The following is a 22,085-nucleotide window of genomic DNA, read 5'->3' on the forward strand; positions in this document are numbered from 1 at the left end:
CCAAACAATATTATTTTCGCATCGTCACGCACTTTTCATCATCATAATCATCACATCCAAACGAATCAACGATCATCATCATAACGCCAACTGCATCATCATCCCATATCGTTATAATCGTCATCGGCGTCATCGTTATCATCACGCCCATGACACCATCTTTTTCCGTCATCATAAAAATAAGAGCTTTGTTCACCGTTGTCATCAATCTTAAGTCAGTATTTATTACGGTCATAGATGTATTATTTTATTCATATTAATTTTTATAAAAAAATTAACATAAAGACAAATAATTTATATACAAAACAGTTTATTGAAACAGCGGGGTCATGTGATACAAAAACCTTAAACATAGAAAGTTGACCATATTACCAATGTAGCCACAAAAACAGCCTAAATTGTTACCACGGAAGAACTAGCGGTCAACATCTACCCATTTCCACCATTTACAAAATATCACGATAACATACCATCTTAATTAGAAATATAACATGATTTTGTTCTAAACATTCGGAATACATTTGCTGGTAAACTGATTGTCTTATAAGGATTAAATCTCAATTATTATTTATGTCTAATTACTGATTTATTTATAATACAATTCCACAACGTTAACCTAAAATCAGGAAGAGTGAAATTTAGAGTAATTTCACTCTTCCCTGCCTAAAATTGATGCTTAAAAGATAAAATTTAAATAAACAAAATATACTATTGGAATAGTGTTAGAAAACTGAGAGCAGATGTTACCATATCTTACTTATCAGCGGTTGAAATAGAAATAATGTAAATGTTAAAATGAAGAAAGTGTTAATTAATGGTTGTTTGTCATAAATTAAAACAATAAAATGACAGTAGCAATCATTATAAAAAAATTTTTGAAAAATAATTATTATTGTTAGAAAACCGAGATCAGATGTGTTACCAAATCTTATGAGTGAACTAAGTAGAAGTAATAAAATTGAAGAAAACAATAAAATAACAGTACCAAGCACTGTTTAAACACACAAAAGATGTAGATGAAGTATCTACAAGATTCAGTTTTACACTCAACATTTTCTATTTTAGGCCTACTATTACAGAATTCATGATTTAGGAATTGTACTACAGTAACATAGACAATACTGCAGCATAATATAGGTAATGGACATTATACTCGAAACAAAAATGCAAAATGAATTGAACAATGATTACAAAAAAATATATAAAAATACTAAAATGAAGTTGTGCTGACTTTAAGGTCATGTGTTAAAACCGTTAATAATCTGATATTATATTTCTGAAAATCTGCTATGATAAAACACATAACATACCATCACAATTTACAGTACTAACACAATAAAGAAAAAACAATACAGTATTCATTACAGAAATTATACAGTATAACAACTCATTTGAGAAACCCTTATTAAGGGGATGCTTCCCTGTGAAACGAACCAGGGCAATACAGTGCATGATTTAACTCTCAATCTACCCCCATTAAGAGAACAAAGTGATTTTTCCCTACTATTTTTATATGACATTATATAATTTGACATGATTGTCTTTTTTTTTGCAATTCAGTTCAAACCGTTAAATCTAAGCAAAGGGTGTACTAAGACTAAAATTAAAAATATATATATTTTAAAGAGTAACGTACCAGCAGTACATTTTACATTAAATTCTATTAGTTCACTGATTGGGAAACATTGTTTTATTGTACCTGATGAACATAGTAAGGATAATATAACTGTATACACAATGCTGAACTAAATCTTACATTCTTTCTATATATATTTGTTATTTATTGTTGTTTAAAGCTCAGTCTACACTATAAACTTTATGTGAAGAAAATGTGATGTCCCCATAATTATATGGACAAGATGAAGTCATATCACTACCATATTTGGGCACATCACACTTTTTTGGCAAACTAGTTTGATAGTGTAAACAGAGCTTAAGAGACAGGGGAAGATCCAGGGGGTAGTGCACAGTTCCCCTAAAATATTATGAAATTAATGAACTACTTTTTGATATCGATTTTTTACTACTACCGGTAATATAATGATGTCAGCCCAACACCCCCTCCCCCGCCCCACCCCTTAAAAAAATCCTGGATCCGTCCCCTGAGAGACTTTCTCTATTGTAATGTATAAAACCAGTCATGCATTCATACCCAAACAATCCCACATGATAAATGTTATTTTACATACTGCAACCCCTTATCTTCATACATCAGGTACGAAGATGGCTGGTTGCAATCTTTATACAGCTGGTAGTATCTAATGATATATTTATATTTCTCGGCAATTACCTCTATATTACAGTGACGCATTATTTCAGCCATGTTACGTTTAATATAATAAATGTACAGGACTAACGCATTCTCCATTATAATTTTCCAAGTAAACTATAAAAAAAAAAATTGTATATGCCATGACCTTTCACCCACAATGTTATAACCAAGTTAACAGCACTGTAACATTGTATGTTCACATCTTAAGTTTTTTTCTTAAAAAAACGTTCGCAGATTCAATTCTAAGCATGCATTTGATCAGTCAATATGAGACTACAGAGGGCTCTTCACATAATTTACATACGTGATTGAACTTTAACTTTATCATCATTTATGACTATAATTCTGGGAAATATGTGTATAATTTTATGAAGAATTCATTAAACTTCATGTAATGCACTATCTTTGATAGTATAGTTTTACAATTTTGGAATTGTTCTTAGTTAGTTCTCTTGTCAGAGAAACCCTGATTTCAGTACTAGGTGAAATGTGTATCTAGCCTTATAAACAATGAACACTAAGTAGCTAAAAGAACAGCTAAGAACTGTTCTTTAAGTATTTGTTCTTAATTCTTGATGTGAGATATTATTAACAATTTTCATTTTGTTTTCGAAGTGATGAAAATTTAAACATTTGAATAATAAACAAAACGTTGCTTTTACAAATACAAATTTTGTCTTTTAATAGGCATTTCCAAAAATAGTAACTTAGTTACACTTGAATATTATACTTCTAATTTTTATAATATATTAATTAGTGAATATAACTAATTAATATATTGAATAATTGAGATTGAATTTAACATATTGTAATACATTACTAAGATTCTTAATAATAGTATTTTTTAGGATGTACCAGTTTTTATCTACAGGTATTGCTCAGTTCAACCCATCTACCAGTAATATTATATAATCAATGTACAATATGATGCACGTAAATTACAAGAACATGATAGGTTTAGACAACATTGTTTCTGGCGCTACAAAGAACAAATATGTAAAATGAGATTAAACCTATTAAATGTAATCTTAAACACAAAGCGCAGAAAACGAACAACCGCTGGAAAAATTAAAATACTTAAAAACACAAAATGCAAAAAAAATAACTTTCTTTCTGATCAATATAATGAATTTTCTATTTATCAATGCTATTTACAAGTATATCATTAAGTCTCTTAATAAAGACAATGGTACTGAGGCTGACATGGCTGTGTGTTAACCATTTCATGTGAGTATAAACGTTGATCATACTGCATTAACGGTACCACGCCATTTTCTTCTTTAATTACCGGAGGAGGCTGCTGCGAGACAAGGCTATGTCTTGTGTAATGTCGAACACCATCTGGAAACGCCATGATAAAAAGTGCTTCGGGGTCGCAGACGAATTTATAAACGTATCGCTCACCAGCTACTTTCTGCATTATGCCTTTCTCGTAATAGTATCTCAATGATCTTGACAGTTTGTCATAGTTCATTGCAGGTCGGTTTTTTTGTATTCCCCATCTCCTTGCCACCTAAAAAACAAAACAATTTTTATTAGGAAAAATATTATACACAATGATTAGGTAGAGCTATTTCCTAACTTTTAAATTAATAAAAAAAACAGATTTGATTTAAGGTCAGGTCAGTAAGAAGCAGAATTTGTACCAAAAGCTATCATATAGAACTGTTAACGTGCAATAGAACTTATATTGAATAGCACGCAATATAAAGATAGAGAACGAATATAAACCAGCATTTGTGTGTGCTTATATTTAATTCACAATCTGGTAGCAGTAGGACTAATAGTAACACATTTAATTAAGTTCCTTATTTACCTCTTCAGGGTCAATGAGTTTAAACTCAAGTCCACGACCAGTCCAAGTGATGTAACCTGAATTAGCTGGATCTTCTAAAAGTGTCACCAGAAACTGCCACAACTGGAGAGATCCACGTCGCTGGTATGGAGGTCCTGTAAACGGCTCTGTCTTAGGTTTCACTATTAAAAAAAAAATATTGAAAGATTTAGATGAAAAAACACCCTAAATGAAAATTATTTATCTAAAATTATGTGTTAAATTATAGTATATATTAGATTGTTTTTATAGAGTTATATTTATTTGACATAGTTAATAATAATTTTTAATTACAGATTATATTGACCAAGTTACGTCAGTGAATTTAAACTGAGCCCAGATTCAGTCCAGTGGTCGGAGAAAACGTTGGGTTTTGTTACATATTTCGATTACTCATGCAAGCTTTGTACAGAATCCCAAATTAGTAGGTTCTATTCTTAAAAACTACACCGTTTTTACATAAATGTTGTTGTCTAGCCACAGGACCAAAATTCTGGCTCAGTGTGAACATAGCTTTAGAGTGAAATAAATTCTTTCCAAGCTAGTGTGATGTGCCCAAATATGGTAGTGATATGGTCAAATATGGTAGTGATATGAAATCATCATGCCCATATATGGGCACATCACATTTTTTTGTCACATAAAATTTCATAAACATTGTTTGAATGGTTTTATGTATGTTTTAGCAATCATCCGGTTTGTAATTTTTACAAGATAACATGCTTAATCTCCTTTCTTACCAGGTAAATGAGTCTTGACAGGGGCGAGTTTCTCCGGTACTGCAGCATCTTCAAAAGTTGATCTAGGACTGATACTCGATCTTGGGCTACAGTTCTCAAATTGACCTGAAATGATAAAAACAAATTCACTTAATTATGATATGTAGTGAACAAATATAGATTTTGTATAAATAAATGTGTAGGTCTTTCACAAATGAAGGATCTCTGAGACAGCTTTTTAATGATAACGACTAATAATACTAATAGTGTAAATAATTAGGACCAGGGCTTCTACTAAAAATGAACACTTTTCTAGTCTACTGACATGTACAACTACTTCAAACTAACAAAGTAGAGTGTGAATAAACAATAGACAACAATTAATAAATATCTGGCTTACAGATCACTGAATACACATCAATAAGATGATGATATGAGTGAGTATAATAAGACATAAAAAAGAATCTTCAGGATACAACAATTTACCAGAAAGAAGAATGAGTAGAAACTATTGGTTAATTTGGTAATCTCATATTCAAAACCAAAATTGTTTTCCATCAGAAATTGCTATTTTTTTACAAGGATCAAATAAATATCTTGATTGATTGATCTTATTTGATTATACAATTGATATACTACTGTACTAGCATGATATGTAAAACAGAATCTCTGTGGGCTAGTGACATGAAAAATTAGCTCATTAATTCATTTAAAAAACACCAGGTCTGTAATAGGCTGATAGATGAGTATAAAGTTTGGCTAGGAAATCATGTGGGCTAGTTATAATAGGTTTACTACTAATACCCTACTATTGTCAACAAAATAACAATACAGTATTACATAAAACCAGCAAAAATGCACTCAATATGCAGTAAATATTAATATATGTTATGATGAAATATTTAAATTGTTCATTATGCAAATTTTCTTTCTGCTATATTCTTTGCTAAGCAAGTATAAACCATTCTTTACAAAAACTATATCGTTACAATTGGGAATTTTGTTTTAATATACCCGCTTTAACAATAACAATTTAAAGAGCAATATAATTTAAATGTTTGTATGGCCGATAAAGAGTACCAAAGGAAGGTTTTGATACACCATATGTTTCTATATAATAGGAAACAATGTTCAGTTGAGAATTGAAAGAGATTTTTAACTTTCATTCGAAGCGACTTTATTTGACCTAATGAACAATATAATATATTCAGATTAAAATTCATTTACCAAAGATTAAGTACATAATGTGTTATAGATAACGCTTAAAACAATGATATGTTGAGAATATAGATTTAGATTTCACGTCTTACCTTCATTTTTGTTAGTTGTTGGCATTGTGTAATGATTTTCCATTCTTCTGTAACATCCTGACTTTGAAGATGCATCTACAACAAAGAAATATAAATGTATTAGTAATCAAATATTTATTATATTTTCAAGTTTCTAAGTCCCATACTAAACCCTCAAGCCCACCTATTCACCAGTGAAATTTGGTCACAAAATCAGTGGCCATATTTCATTTTGGATTTCTTCCCTTTTACACAGGCTATGGGAAATGTTAACCCTTAATCCTTAAATATAAGCGAAATTACATGGAATTTAATGGAAATATTTCATTTAAGGGTGATAATATGGTACGGCAACAAACACCCAGAAAACTGATAACATTCCCGAAACTAGTTTTAGAATTATTTCTTGCTATTTGTAAAATATTGCATCTCCAGATACTTGTCACCAATGCTAAGGATGTTTAAGAGAGTTGACTTATTTAATTTCAATAAATGTGTTCTCATAAAATGTAAAATAAACTGCACTAATATAAAAAAAAAATACTTACCTGATTCATAACCAAAATCCTGTGGCTCCTGCTTGATGTCAAAGTTCATGAAATGTTGGTTGTTGTACTGACAATCCAAGGAATTCGACTTCATAAATACCGGCTCAGAATTCTGTCGTCTAAACTGGCGCTGGTCGATGTTAAGAGGAGGGCTAAAACAGGGCTCAGTAGATTGACGAAGTAATCTAGAAAAATACATTATGTTAACTTGCAAAGTTTATTTCTTTAATAACCTTGATAGCTAAAGCCAAAACACAACTGAAACTATCCAGAAGTTCTCAGAGTTTTATAGGTAGAAACTGTTTATCTAATTTGGATACACCTTATTAATTTGCACCAATCACAGATTGTCCTATTGTTCTTAACCATTGTTGACTTTTTGTCTTTCACCCAGGATAGCATTGTATGTTATATAATGACACATTGTAGTAGAATTGTAAGATGGGTGCGTCAAATTAAGAAATGGGGGTAGCATCATGGTAGGCACTACCCTTAAATAAATCAATGAATTACAAATTATTGTTATTCCTTGGGCACCCAATTATTTCTTATAAAATTTAGTAAATATAAATACTATTACTTTGATATTTATATGTAACCAAGGTCCTAAAAGACACCAGTCTTTTTGACTGATTGGACCACTCTGAGAATATTGTGAATAAATAAATATCTAAAAATTATAAGTATACAGTATTTAGTATTTATTTAGTATTTGTTGTTTTGTTTTGTCTAAATGCTAAAATACCATATTCTTGTTAATGGTTTGATCATTATTATTAGGTAGGTATCATTTAAAAATCATCTGCTTTTTTTATAATAGCTTCTATCCACCAATATATTATTACAGTTATTTTGCAATAACAAACCTTTTATCGCGGTAATTTGGTGTGCCCATCTGTGTCATAAATTGTTGATCTTTCATTGTCTGCTGATGCATGTTATCTTTCATCATGAAATTGTAGTTGACGTCCGGTACTGATGGCGGCAGCGGCGTTGTAGATTGTCGTAGTATTGGGGGCGACACCATTGGGTTACTCTGTGGAAGTGGTTGGGTCTGTGGCTGCGTCTGTTGTTGGGGTACCATTGCAGGCACATTGTGATTATCAGATGCTGGTTTGTTCACAAATGCTTTTTCACCAAATTCAAACTTGTTATCAAATGTAAATTTAGGAGTTTTCATGTGAGAGCATGGCTTCTGACAAAATGGGCTTCTTGGTTCAGGTTTGATCTTGATACTAGCAAGCACTGTAAGATATAAAATAATGAATATTATTTTATTGGTGTTTATTATTTTTTTAAATAATTTCATAAAGAAATTCCCTTAAATAATGGATAATATATGAAGTCGTACTAATCTGTGACAACAACCAATTGAAGAAGAAGATTTGTGTATTTACAGTAGCTTGAAAATGTATTTATCAAAAAAAAAAGCTACATATTATAATTAGTATACTGGAATATCTTCAATGTATCTGTAATTCTAACAACTTGATTTGCAGAAGTATGAATATGGCAACAAACATGGTATGAATATGGCAACAAACATGGTATGAATATGGCAACAAACATGGTATGAATATGGCAACAAACATGGTATGAATATGGCAACAAACATGGTATGAATATGGCAACAAACATGGTATGAATATGGCAACAAACATGGTATGAATATGGAAACAAACATGGTATGAATATGGAAACAAACGTCTTCATTTTATATTTATTCTGTTATAAAACATAGATCTATAATGCTACCTATTCTTGTACATATCAACACTTGGCAGTACACCTTAGCCTGGGTTACGTCCTATAATTCAATTTATCAACCAATTTTCATTGAATATCTACTAAGTTATTCTATCAACATGGCATTTCTGGCCATCTGGGAGAATACATTTTTGGTAGTAATTAAATGATGAGAAGAAACTCAATATCTGTTGATTCAAGCAAACGTTATATATCCGTATTCATTTGCTTAGCGTTATTCATTCACTCTTTTATTTAAGATATTATCCATACTATATCCATATAAAGAAAAACCAACTTTTTCTAAATCTCACAGATTTACTCATCTTATCGTTTCAAATTAATTAATTAATTTTCAGTATATCACCAGGCGGTTTAGAATTAATGTTCTTTGCCTGTTGTGTATATATATATATTTATCTACACAAAACATTAATGGACAAATTCATTTATTCTAATATTCTCTCTAAGCAGAGCACATTTTCAATGTTTCCCTCTTACACATGTATATTCTGTGAAACCTATTATAAATACTTATCTATTATAATAACAAAGGCAATTCTGTATGATACAGTATAAAAACAAGGCCTATTATATTTTATAGTAATCGTCAATACAGGCAACAAGACAACTTGCAGCCAAAAATGAAATAATAAAAGATATAATAATTATGAAGTTAAAAACATTAAATCTCCAAATAAAACAATATTAAAGTTACTGAGGTCAAGTTTATACTGTGGATTATACTACAATACAATTAAATTGAATTCAATATTATTAAATAAATATACTAGGCTTTTAACTGGGGATTTTTTTCAAAAGCTTTCCCTGATTTATTTAATAAACAAGTAATCATATTTGGATCTTCTGTAATTTTAACCTGTGTTTAAAATGTTTTAATTGGAAATCAATAATCTTTAAGAAAATGGTTCAATTTGGTATTATAATTTTGATAAACTAGAACTTTTTGCAGTATGCAACGGGTGAGTGAACAGGAATACTGTACTTATATTTTAAGTACCTGCACATTTTATAACATATGTCTTTATCATGTAAATATGCCACTATTGTATGTCTTCATAAATACATTACTATTATTACATCCTTATTTGACAGTATCAAACAATAAAACAGACATTAGAATGTATCTGTGGCATGTGCAAAAAAACAAGGATACATATGTATAATATACATACAGTTAATGTATGTATAATAAATCCAAAGGAAAATTACTGAAAAAATGACAATGCTGTGGGTATCAGTGGCTGGATCTCAATGGAGATACAAAATAAAAGCGAAAAGCTAAATCAAAACGAGAAGTAAAACAGCCAGAAAAGTTAGCAGAGCTTTCGGGCAACACTAGCCCTTCATCAGTGCAAGTGATATACATACATTTAATGTATGTATAATGTACATGTATGTGAAACATTAATGTTTTTAAAAATAATAATTAAATAATACATGGCAAACAAAAAGTGATTAAATTATAATATATAATAACTTTAAATAAACATATTTATTCTTACTTTCGTTTTTGAAAAAAATATTTTAATTCAAAAGTAAAGAAACCAAGGGGAAAAAAAATGCGAGAAAATTGACTCGACGTCTGTGATACTAATGAAAAAATATGTGTAACCATATTATCATGTTTAACTAATTTTTTAATTATTTTTAGCAGAATATTAATACTGCCCTCTATAGTTTAAAAAATGGAATCCTTGGGCCTACATTGCTTGTTAGTCATCGCTGCATTTAATCAAATGGCTACAGTACCTACCAGCTAAAATGATATTTTGTAGTTATGGATGTTTCCAGGCCATAATTGTCCTATAGGTTGCATCGGACAGGCGATTTGATTGTTACATTTATAAATCTTGGTGAACAAAGTATAGTAGTACAAAGTATGGTAGTACAAAGTATATATACAGAGGTTCAATAAATAAATAACAAATATACAAAATGTTTAAAAAAGGAAATTGTATTGCTGAATTTTCAATACGATACAACATTCCAAATTGCTTTTAAAAAAAAGTTATTTTTAAGAGAACTCTATTTACTCCAATAACAACAATTACACAATAATGAAATCACATAATTTATATACTCGGATCTGAGATTCCTAATGCTAACAATTAAAACACTATCATCATAGACCTAGTTTTTACTAGACAAAATAATACACAATAAATTTGTCAAGTAAAGTACATTATGGGTATCCAATAAACATGTGGGTTGTGGGATGGGTAGCTGGGTAAACCCTGAAATAGAACTGTATGATGTGGTTAACACAAAGCAGTAACTACACCACTAAAACTTGAGTCTTTACATTCCTCTTGTTATCATTAGTAACAAGCCACAGTGTATAGGCATACCATTGTATGATCTTATTAAGTGAAAACTTCCAGAAGCAAGCTGATTTGTTTGGCAGCCCAAGGCCATGAAAGTGAATGCTTCCCGATAATTATCTGTCCTACTAGCCAACGACTGCAACTCAACGCATAAACTAAGTGAAGCAGGAGGTCCCTTAAAGCTTCGTTGGCAAACTTTCAAAGCTATTACAACAACATAATTCTTTTTATCGCTTTTAATTTTTTTAAAACTTAAATGAACAAACAAGAATATTGAAATAATAATAAACAGTTTGCATTTCATACAAAACATTTCTTCATAGTGAGAGGTATAGAACACTTTTCAAGTACTATATTCATTATAGTTTAAAGTACTTGAATATTTCTTACAACAGACATTTTAAAATTGAACTTGTAGATAGAGTTTATTGGCAAATACTGTAGCTGTGACCCCAGGGGATCTTATAAATGACTTTAACAATATTCTCTGTTAACTTTATGGGTTAAACCATTTAGTTAAAGGGGAACGTGAAAGTACAATTCAACTAGAAGTGTCAATACATTTTGTCCTACCATATAAATCATTATCATAAGAATTTAATACAGGGGTGAACCAGTATGTTGTGTACTGGTCAACATTTTCACCAATTGTCATGTTTTCTTAGTAATTGTTATTTACAGTATTTAAAACAGTTTAAATTTCTTGGATTTCAGAGTATTTTCTAATATAAAAATATATAAAAAGCATTGCAATTATTCCAATGAAATAGGGAGGAAATGGCAGATAAAAACTGATTCTTAGAATATTTAAGATAGACTTCAATTAAGATTTTAAGACTTATTGTCTAATGGTTACCACAGAGTGGATTTATTCAAAATCCAACAGATGAACAACCAAGGATAATATTAAAAAATCCAAGGTTTAAGTTAATATGTTCAAAACTTTAAAATAAAGATAATTCCCAACATACAATTGTATAATGTCTTTTAGTTTACCATTTAAAGGGTTTTTGTACTCATTTTGTGCAAGTTAAAACAACAATTTCAATTCATTTTCATAAGATACATCATTATGTAATAACATGAGTTATTTTTAAAATACTGTAATTATTTATTACCTTTTTTATATAAAAAGTGCATGGTTACTACAAATACAAATATAGATAAAAAAAAATTCAAAATGTTGCAATCTCAATTTGTCTTTTATTAAAGTGAATAATGGTTGGTATTTGAAAAAGTTTTTTTAGTAGTACTATAGAGCTCGTCTCTTACACTGAGTAGCGTCTAAACATCCAGCTAGTTAATCGTCAATATTTGCCCTGTTTTCTATCAAGACATAGCGATAATTTAATTGGCACCTTAGTAATCTCTTGTACAATTCCTTATTTTGATATTGGATTAAAACCGTTGCCAAATTGCGACATCATCCAGGTTAAATCTTGCTCTCGGCTTACAGAATGTAGTAAATGAACGAATATAAGAACACAAATAAGTGTAATAGTATTAAATACGGATAAATAATCAGGACAGGATAATAAATCGTTATTTACCTTATAATTTTAAAAATATTCCGTTTAACAAACTTCATGAATCATCAGCATTAAGTAACAATCAAGAAATTAGTAACGGAAGAGAATGGTAAATCAAGAAGGTAGCAAAATGTTAAAAACAGATGAGGCAAAGATGCTTTAAATATAATTATTAATATAAAATATGACGTTCTGTGCTGGGGAATTGGGGTTGTTGGTGAAAATTTCAGACTAGGTGAGAGCCTCGTCGGCCTCATGCTGGCTATGGCCCTGTAAATCAGTATAAATAAAATTCCTTGCCCATTATTTGATGTTAATTATTTTCAATATGTACAGACAAGTTGTTGTTATGTCAATGTTCAACTTATTATGTTAGATGACATAAGTAAATTATTCACTTATTAAGTCATTAGATCAAGTCACAGCTTCACACATGCAATCGTGTATGACGCAAATCTTGCGATATTTATTACTAAGTTAAGATTTTTACAAAATATCTTTTTTCTAAACATAAGTTGTTTGTTATTATCACTTTATATCACGTCCTTAAATTAATGTTAATTACTCACAAAAACAAATTTTAAATATATTCATTTAAATAGAATGCAACAAATTTTAAGTGTGCTGTTTAGAGTAATAAACTATTAATTTATCCAAGGTTGAAAAAAGTTATTAAAATACAACAAGTTAAGATGCATTGAAAAATGAATTAAAAATATTGAGTGTGAATGTTTCAATTTTTGTTGGAATAACTTGTTCTCACTCGCTGTACTAAAGGATCATTGATAACTTTAGTGTTTTAATATGTTTCAAATTTTAAATTTAGGTTAAATACTATAGGCCTAGTACAATTTTCTACAAACTGTAGTATATACAGACTGAAATTTAAACATGTTGGTACATTGAAATTTAAAAATAATTTATCAAGTAGATGTGTTTATTTATTTTGTGAGAATGAAAGGAAGATATTTTCTATTAAGGTAAGATTTTTTGTTGTTGTGAAAAATGGGGAATCTGAAATTAGACATTTTGGCTATGCGTGGTAACAAGACAGAGACTAATTTGTATAATTTTAGAAGGGCAATAAAAAGGATTTAATTATGGGACAATATTATAAAATATAGCATTGATTTAATAGTCTATAAAGATATAACGTGGAAGTGAATACTTAATTATTTATCAACTATAAAGTATATGTAATTATTAAGTCTGTTAAATGTGTTCAAATATATATGGTAAAATATGCAGAGGTCCTTAGGTTAATAATTCAATATTATTTTGTAATGAAAACTAGTATTACTGAAATCAATAAAATCAACACTTTGATATTAGCGCTAAAAGGAAGGATTTACTCAAAAACAGAGGATGACATAAACTTGAATAGGCATTAAAAGGAAGATCACACTTCCAATTACCTGATAGTTTCCTTATTTTTTCTTCAGCAAACAACAACAAAACAAATCTACTTACTTACTATGACAAGAAGTAATATAGTTATTAAACATGCTATTGACAAACATAGTCTTTTTATATGTTTGAGTGTAAATATATCAGAAAACGAAAAATTTAAGTAAACAACAATAAAAAACTATCGATCTTCATCAACTACCTTACAATGCATTGTATAAAGAAGATAGCAAATCAATTACCTACAGAACAGATATTTTCCTTTTTTTTTCCTACAACTACACTATCAATAAAAAAAATACACAAACGAAACTAATAAGCAAATAAGTATTAAGTAAATATGAAATTTTAGTGTAAATATATCATAAAAATGAATATTTAAATAAATGACAATTAAAAACTCTCGATCTATATCAACTATTGCCAAGTATACTCCAAGAAATTTGTATAATACTAATTAATTCCAATACGTTTACGTGTGCATTGGAACGTTGCTTGTTCTATTGTTTAGTGTTTTCATACAGCAATCGCATAGACCTTAACTTATGGGTTCATCGTGCAAACACAATATGTTGAATAAATGTTTCCCTCACCTAAGGGCATAGTTCTTCTGCTCCAACTCACCTTTTTATAGTCTTTTATTTGTTTGCAATCATTTCATCACCGACCTTAAATATAAGTCATATGTGATAACAATATATCTTACTTTTTAACTAATAGGTGTATCATTGTAATGAAATATTATATTCTCAATGTATCCGTTTAAATCTTACTGTGTGATTATTTTTGGTGTACTGTTCCCATTATTTGATTGTATCTATTAACTTTGCCTTCTGATATAAAATAATTCAAGATGTACGAAAACTAAAGTTGAATAAATAACTTTGAATGAATAGGCAATTTTTGTAGTTTTGAAAGTTGTTCACTTTTGACACCCCCTACCACAAAAAAAAAGGATTCAAAGGAATAACATTAATATAAATGGCCTATCCAACAACAAATTTGTTTAGGGAGACAATTTATATCTTTAACGTGTTGCAAATAATATTTGGTTTTCATTAGAAAACTTTATAAATAAATAAAAAATTATGGAAAGTAACATTAATTATTACTTGTTATCATCACAACTAAATTATTAACAAACAAACCAATGCATAATTTAAAAGCATATAGTTCACTGAAATCAAACTATGAATAAGAGTAAGGTGTATAATACATAATACTGTGGAACTAATATTTTTCTCAGACAGGTTAAATGTTAAGCTCCAAACATAAGCTGTAAACTCCATGCAGTATGTAAACATTTTAAGGAGTATAGACCAAAAAGGTGGTAAATTAACGTCAATATTGTTTCTTAAATATATTAATTGTAATAATGTACTTTAGGGTCATAGGCGATTATTGTGACTTGTAACTTGTTTTGTTGGAAATACAACACCTAAAGGCATTGTTTTTTTTTTGGTTATCCGCAACGAAGTTGCAGGATAACCTCTTGTGATTGTACGAAATCATCATCATCATCATCATCATCAACTTTTTATTCTTCTTCTTTCTTTCTGTATGATTTTTGTGTAACGCTTTTCTCTAAAACTCGCAAACATAACATTTTGTTAACTATGTTAACATTTTGACATTTATGTAACGTCGTCAAGCGAAGCTTTTCATGATGTTTACAATTGCGCAACGTTACGTACGCGCGATTTAACGATTTTATCGTATTTAACATATGTCGAAAACCAAATAACATTTTAAAGTGAAACTTTGCAAAAGTTTAATTTATATCATGCGCTAAATTTCTGTTGAAAAAAAATTGCGTGTTTTACACAAAGTTACGCGCGCACGCACTTTTAAAATTTCAAAATGCGCAAAATTAATTTATAATCAACTTTCTACGCGTTTCATGTCGTTTTAAGCATGTCAAAAATTCCCACGCGTGCGCACATTTCTACGTGTGCGGTGCGCACGTAGCATTTAAAACGTATTTTTTTCGCGTGATTTATGTTTTTCCAGCCTTTTCTAGTAATTTTACCAAATTTTAAACAATTTCGACTTAAAGATACGTCATACGAGCACGTCGAATTGGACAATTTGCGCGCGTTTTTTATGAAAAGGTTAAAAAATTCGTTTAAAATATGACTTTTTTTAAACAGTCGTAATTTCTAAACTAGACGGTCAACTTTTTGTGGATGACATTTTCTGGAAGTAGATGAGTTGTAGATATCGGATCAGGTAATAATATGGCTAACCGGACATTGTGACGTCATCGTATGGCCACGCGAATATAAAATTTAGGATTTTTGTATCTTTCGTCATAGCTCATCACATTGAATAGAGCGCATCTCCACTTATCCGTTTTCCATTTTCACCCCGATTTTGATATTGTCTAGGTCAATCAACTATCTTTCGCATGAGTGAAAAATATTTTAATTTTTATGACGTCATCATGCCTAAAAATTGAAATCACGTGTGGCATCAATTTCAACTTTACAGTAAATTTTAATCTGTTATAGCTCGTAAGAATAAAATGTGATAATCACGATTAAAACTTTTTCTGGAAGCTATTGGATTGTAGATACGAAATTATGTTAAAATGTTGCCAATCGGATGTTGTGACGTCATCATATGGCCAGTTAAATAAAAAAGGTCGTATTTTCATCTTTTGCGTCATAATTCATTACATTTAAAAGAGCGCGCATCAATATTTCACGTATTCAAATCTCTTCTACACGCTAATACGTTGTTGCTGAGATAATTTCCTTTCGGAATTGCTACCTTCGCGTTTCATTTTAAAACCGTCAACATGTTAAAAATTGCAATAAATAGCGGGTCCCGTAATTTCACCTATTCTACACTGTATGTGATATGGATACAGATTAGACTGTGTATACTATATATGAATTTAAATAATAAAATTCAGCAATAACAACATATCATATTCTTCAGTTCAGGTCATAATGCCAACGTGAACACTTCCTTTTGTCCTCAACCTATCCCCTTAATGTTAATGTTGCACCACTTGCGCGGCGGATAACCAAACTCGTCAAAGTGACGAGTTACATGTCTAGTTCAGAGTGTGTGTGTGGATGCCCTTGAACATGTTAATGAACCCTTGTACAGTGCTAATTGGTGAAAAGAAAGCCTTAAGAACTACCTCATAGCCAGATTCTTAGGATACCTATTACCAAGTAACAATACTGTTCATTAAAGTAACAAATATTTCAAGAAACCAATGAACATATGAATTCAATAAATGTATGCGAAACCTTCTTTAATAATTATAACATGCTCACACTAGTTATCTACAGTACACTATGGGATTATATACTGGTAAACTTTTATGATTTTGAATTAATGTATATATATTTCTATCTCTTCTTTGTTTTGGGGGTAATTTTGAATAAATTGAATTAAATTGTAATCCTTTTAATCCATCCGCATTTCAACTTTTCCTGAAATGTGGGAATCAGATTCCGGCAGCCATATTCATTTCTCTAGAATGAAGGAGAGTGAAGGAACCAATGATGATGGTTATGTAACTTAACTCAAGGAAAATAGAAGTGATATAATTCAGATTCATTTTGTAACTTTGAAGTAATCCAAGAAATTAGAAACAAACTTCTGATTTGATATAAAACTTCTAACTAATTTGTATCGTACAATTCTATTTACAATCATTTTGCTAATTTATTGGTGTGATTTGTCGTGAAATACTTTTAGTAAGTAAAGAACTTAAAGTAACCGACTCCCCAGATAGCCATACAATAACTCTTGCAATAAAATCAATAAATTATCGCTTCACAAGCATCACTTAATATCATTTCAAGTGTTGAATTCATTTTTGGCTTTAAAACTCCATAAATCACAACCTTAAATCCCAACAACACTGGGGAATTCACCAAGTATAATCAATTAACCATTCTATTTCACCAAGTGTTTTCTGTAACTACATTCAGAAACATAAAAGCACTTAAGAAATTGATATACGCAATCAATTCTATAAAATCACATTTTGACTCAAAAGAATACAAATTTTAATCAATTTTGAGTCACAATCCGTCACAATATCCTAAGCTAGCTATATCCTATGGATACTTAAAGCATATAGTAATGTTGAAATGTCTGTACTTTTTAAGTGAACAACGGAAGTTGATTTTTCTACATACCTTATTTAACGATGTTTCTGTAACACAAAAGGAAGTATACCATGCCTGTTGGCTATCAGATATTAAATATTGTATCAAATATTTATATTACATGTAATTAAGTCATTAAAAAAACAACAGAGAAATTGGGGGCAACCAGATTGAAATGAGTTGGCCGTCAGCAAGAAACCTAGATACCTTTAGGCTAATACTTTAAGTGAATTTATGAATCATATTTATACATTTATACCTGCCGGTATATAAATTCTTGACAGGTATACATTATTTAATAACAGTTAAACATTTTATACAAATAACCAAAAGTCAAGAAGAAAATTGGGGGAAACAAGATGGAAATTAATTGGCTTTGAGCAAAAAACCTTACAACTTATCACTCATTTTTCTAAAAGGACACTAATCATAGCAATGTTTGGTTAACGGCTAAAATCATTAGTACAGTAGATCTGTTCCCTTTCAACGTTTAACATGTAAAATCTTCCCAGTCGAAAATAATTTCAATTTTTCTTACGCTAATATGCTTTCGGCATTGATAAACTCTTAAAAATCTGGCATGAATTTTAACAAGTCATTAAAATATTTTAAGCACTCTACCCTAGCTGGGCCTATATCAATTTCCAAGGACTTTCATGCATAATATTAATCATAATAATCGTAACTTGATAAACTTAACTCAATGTTTAGCACTGTTGACTCCTGATTGAAATTATGAAGTGTAAGGCCAACCTTTAACACGTTTAGGGTCAGGTATTATAATCCTTTTCATTTGTAACTGCCATAAAAAGATTAAGTGTTGCTTTAATACCATCAATATTGATCATTGATTTAATTTTACATAACATTGGTGGATACATGTACTAACTGATCTCAGTAACTTTAACTTATTACAAGAATACTTACTAGCATTAAACTTATGCCACTTTCCTTTTATATTGTATATATACCGGGTATTGCTAAACCCCGCAAACCTCCAAAAAAACATAAATCACTTTTATGTTGGTTCGGTGGGGTTTGCTATGTTTTTTAGAGGTTTGCGGGGTTTAGCATAAAAAAATTAAATTTAAAATTTAAAGAAATTTAATACTTCTTTACATGAATATACCTAGTGGGTCGTACACTACATATTCAATCACTTTTATGTTGGTTCGATGGGGTTTGCTATGTTTTTTTGGAGGTTTGCGGGGTTTGCAGGGTTTAGCAATAGCATGCGCTTTCATTTTTTGACATGCCATGTTTGCCAAAATATTGTTCTTTTATGAATATTAAGCCTAAATATCTAAAACCAAGAGATTATGAAGTATAAAAGATTTCTTTATATATAGAATTTTTAATTTTACAATTGCTAATTTATTTTTAGATTTTTAACCAATTTTCAAAATGTTTTTTATATGCCTATCATTATCAATTATACAAAACAAGTGTACAATTAAACAGGTAATAGAGACTAACTTGTAATAACTAACTTGAATGCATTTGTAAACTAATTGAACATGTTTTACTCATGAGATTAAACAATCAATATGCATAGGATCACATATATTCACTGGAATCATCTACAAACGTGTTTTCAGATAAATGTTTTATTAGTGTTAATGTCTTGCATGGCGTGGTGACAATTAAATATACATAACATCTACATACTTATAAATTAATCACAATCAGCTTGAGGGCTTATTGATGGTTCAATATTTACGTCTATGGCAAAGCATGTAGATTAGCTAACTTAACAGATAAGTAAGCATGTTCTTAGTAAATGCGTTGTTCTTATGAAGGCTTTTAATTTCTATGTTGAACTAGATTAACAATAACCTGTTGAGAGTATAAATAACAAACCATTCTCTTGTTGTAAATTTTCTATCTTACACAATATCTTAGTTTCAGAGTCCATTAAGTGTTTCATGTCACGATGCCTTTTGCGATGACCCTGGTAGTCACACCCCTGGTGGTTACCAATTAATGTTATATACTCCAGTACTATAGACCAAAACGGAACATTAGGCAATGTACTGCTATAACATCTTTAGTTTATAGGGTTTAGTTTAAGTATAAAAGCTTTATTTCAACATTTATAAGTTAACTTCCATGTTACTGTTTTGTTTTATAGGATGCTATATACTGTAATTAGGAACATTGACTTAATTCTTACTGTATCAAAACAGACTAAGTATGTTCATCTTAAATCTACTTATGATATCATTTAATGAACTTACATGAATAGACATAATGTAGTCTTAAAATAAATAATTAATATTAATTAATTACCGTTGCTATGAAGTATCCAAGGGCTTATATCAACGTGGATGACGACATCGTGAATGATTAATTCACGTACAAGATCATTATTTTTATGACATCTACTCTTAAAAATTTAAAATAAAAACTAAACTAAATGAAACAAAGTGACAAAAAGTAAGATAAAAAAGTGATGAAGATGAAGAAACTTATTCTGAATCCCAATTATTAGAACTTGGCAAAGTTTATCCTATAGATTACAAGAGACATTGAATTACATATAGCTTTTACTGTCCCATATATAAAGTTACTAACAAATAAGTTACAATTACATATAGTTTGTGTCCCATATGTAAAGTTATAAATTTAGTCAAGGGCGAAAAAAAAAAAAAAAATTAAACTTGGAAGTCCTGCAGGTTGTAACAAAGAGGGAGGTGATGAAATATTGTGAACGAACATGATTGTGATGTGTTACCACGGCAATTGTATTCATATAACCATTAGAGAGGGAATTTTTGTTTAAATCTTTTTATTGTTCAATATGTTGGGTAATAATTCACCAACATTTCTGTGCTTCCGTTGGAGTTTAAAGAACTCCCTCGTGCAGGCAACTGACATAGTTTCTTGCTGGTTTAAAAAAAAAAACTGTTAAAACAGTTGTTTTACAAATTCTTCAGAAAGTTTATTTAATATTACATAATAAAAATAGGTATGACATTTCTACTTAAGTAAAATGTATTGTTTGTGTGTAACTATTAGATGAGCCGAAACTCTTCACATCAATTTCTTGAAAAGTTGTGCTGTTGCATAAAATATTACAACTGAACACTATATTATTTTATTCTTTGTAGAAAAGAAAAGCAAAATGTATTCAAGTAACTTTGAATGTTGCATATATTTTCAAAGAAGTAAGAAAAAACAAAGAAAGAAGATTAGAAAATGACATTAAACTTTATGCAAATTATGAGTCATAAAATCATCACGTAATAACAAAACTTTTTAAATGATTTCTGTGGAATGTGTTTTTATGAACATTGGACACACGTGCAAAACACACATTACTTCCGCACGCTGGCTCATAAATTTTTACTCTTAGGCACTTTACTTTAATCTCTGTTTTTTTATATTACAGAGTTCTAATAAGTTCTGTATTAGTGAATAAGTTAGTACAGATTTTAAAGTTCATTTAAACAACACAAACATATCAAATACTGTCGCTGTTACTATCAATATCTGTATACGAGTTGAACCCAGCAATTGTGATTTCAAAGCAAGTTGTTTACCATCAGACCACTGTAATATTATGAATTTAGGAAGCATAAAAGGTCATAATAAGAAAATAAAAATAATAAATACAGTAATAGAGTAGTTATATAATATTACAAGCAGGATGTGAAAGCGATTTCTACTAGACATGTTGACGCTGCTATTGGGGTATTGGGGAAAGGGCAAATTTAAGAAAGTTAACATCCAAGAAATATTTCATGTCATGTCATTAACATCATTCACTCATTCTAGGAGGTATTCGCTAATTTGTTTTTTGTTGTCGTTTGTGTGCATGCACCTTCTTCAACAGGTCTGTCTATTCTATCAGCTTTTCCATTGAATCAAGAATGATTATGATTATATATGAACATAGATAATCTATTGAAAGTAATTATTAACAATACAAGATGAATTTGACAAAATAGATAAATTATTATTATTTATCTGGATAAATAGCATAGTTTTAAATTCTCATTCTCTCTCATTTCAAACTAGGCATCACCAGTTACCTCAAATCTACCTTCTGGATAACATCTACAATATTTTCTGGCTTATGAAAATGAAAACGTCGAGAATTCACACAACCTCCTCCCCTCTTTTTAAATTAAAAAAATAAAATACTTACAGTTATCGGCTTGATCTGGTACAAACTGTTCTGCTTCATGGTCGCTGTATAAACCTAATAGAAAAAACAAATGCAACATTATACAATTTTGTATAAATAAATATAGTCAA

The 22,085-nt window shown here is 29.8% G+C and overlaps 1 protein-coding gene across 1 annotated transcript in view; it reads right to left on the bottom strand.

The window, feature by feature from the left end:
- Positions 1 to 293: 293 nt before the first annotated feature.
- LOC140040358 (ETS translocation variant 1-like) overlaps positions 294 to 22,085 on the bottom strand; it is a 43,980-nt gene continuing 22,188 nt past the window's right edge. The window contains exons 5-11 of the mRNA XM_072086234.1: positions 21,976 to 22,029; positions 7,529 to 7,907; positions 6,663 to 6,847; positions 6,136 to 6,210; positions 4,847 to 4,951; positions 4,089 to 4,249; positions 294 to 3,785 (exon numbers count right to left, since the gene is read on the bottom strand). Of these exons, the coding sequence (XP_071942335.1) occupies positions 3,447 to 3,785; positions 4,089 to 4,249; positions 4,847 to 4,951; positions 6,136 to 6,210; positions 6,663 to 6,847; positions 7,529 to 7,907; positions 21,976 to 22,029 (1,298 nt within the window). The 3' untranslated portion in view covers positions 294 to 3,446. The remainder of the gene's footprint in view (positions 3,786 to 4,088; positions 4,250 to 4,846; positions 4,952 to 6,135; positions 6,211 to 6,662; positions 6,848 to 7,528; positions 7,908 to 21,975; positions 22,030 to 22,085) is intronic.

The sequence above is a fragment of the Antedon mediterranea genome, chromosome 2, assembly GCF_964355755.1.
Source record: "Antedon mediterranea chromosome 2, ecAntMedi1.1, whole genome shotgun sequence".
Lineage (NCBI taxonomy): Eukaryota > Metazoa > Echinodermata > Crinoidea > Comatulida > Antedonidae > Antedon > Antedon mediterranea.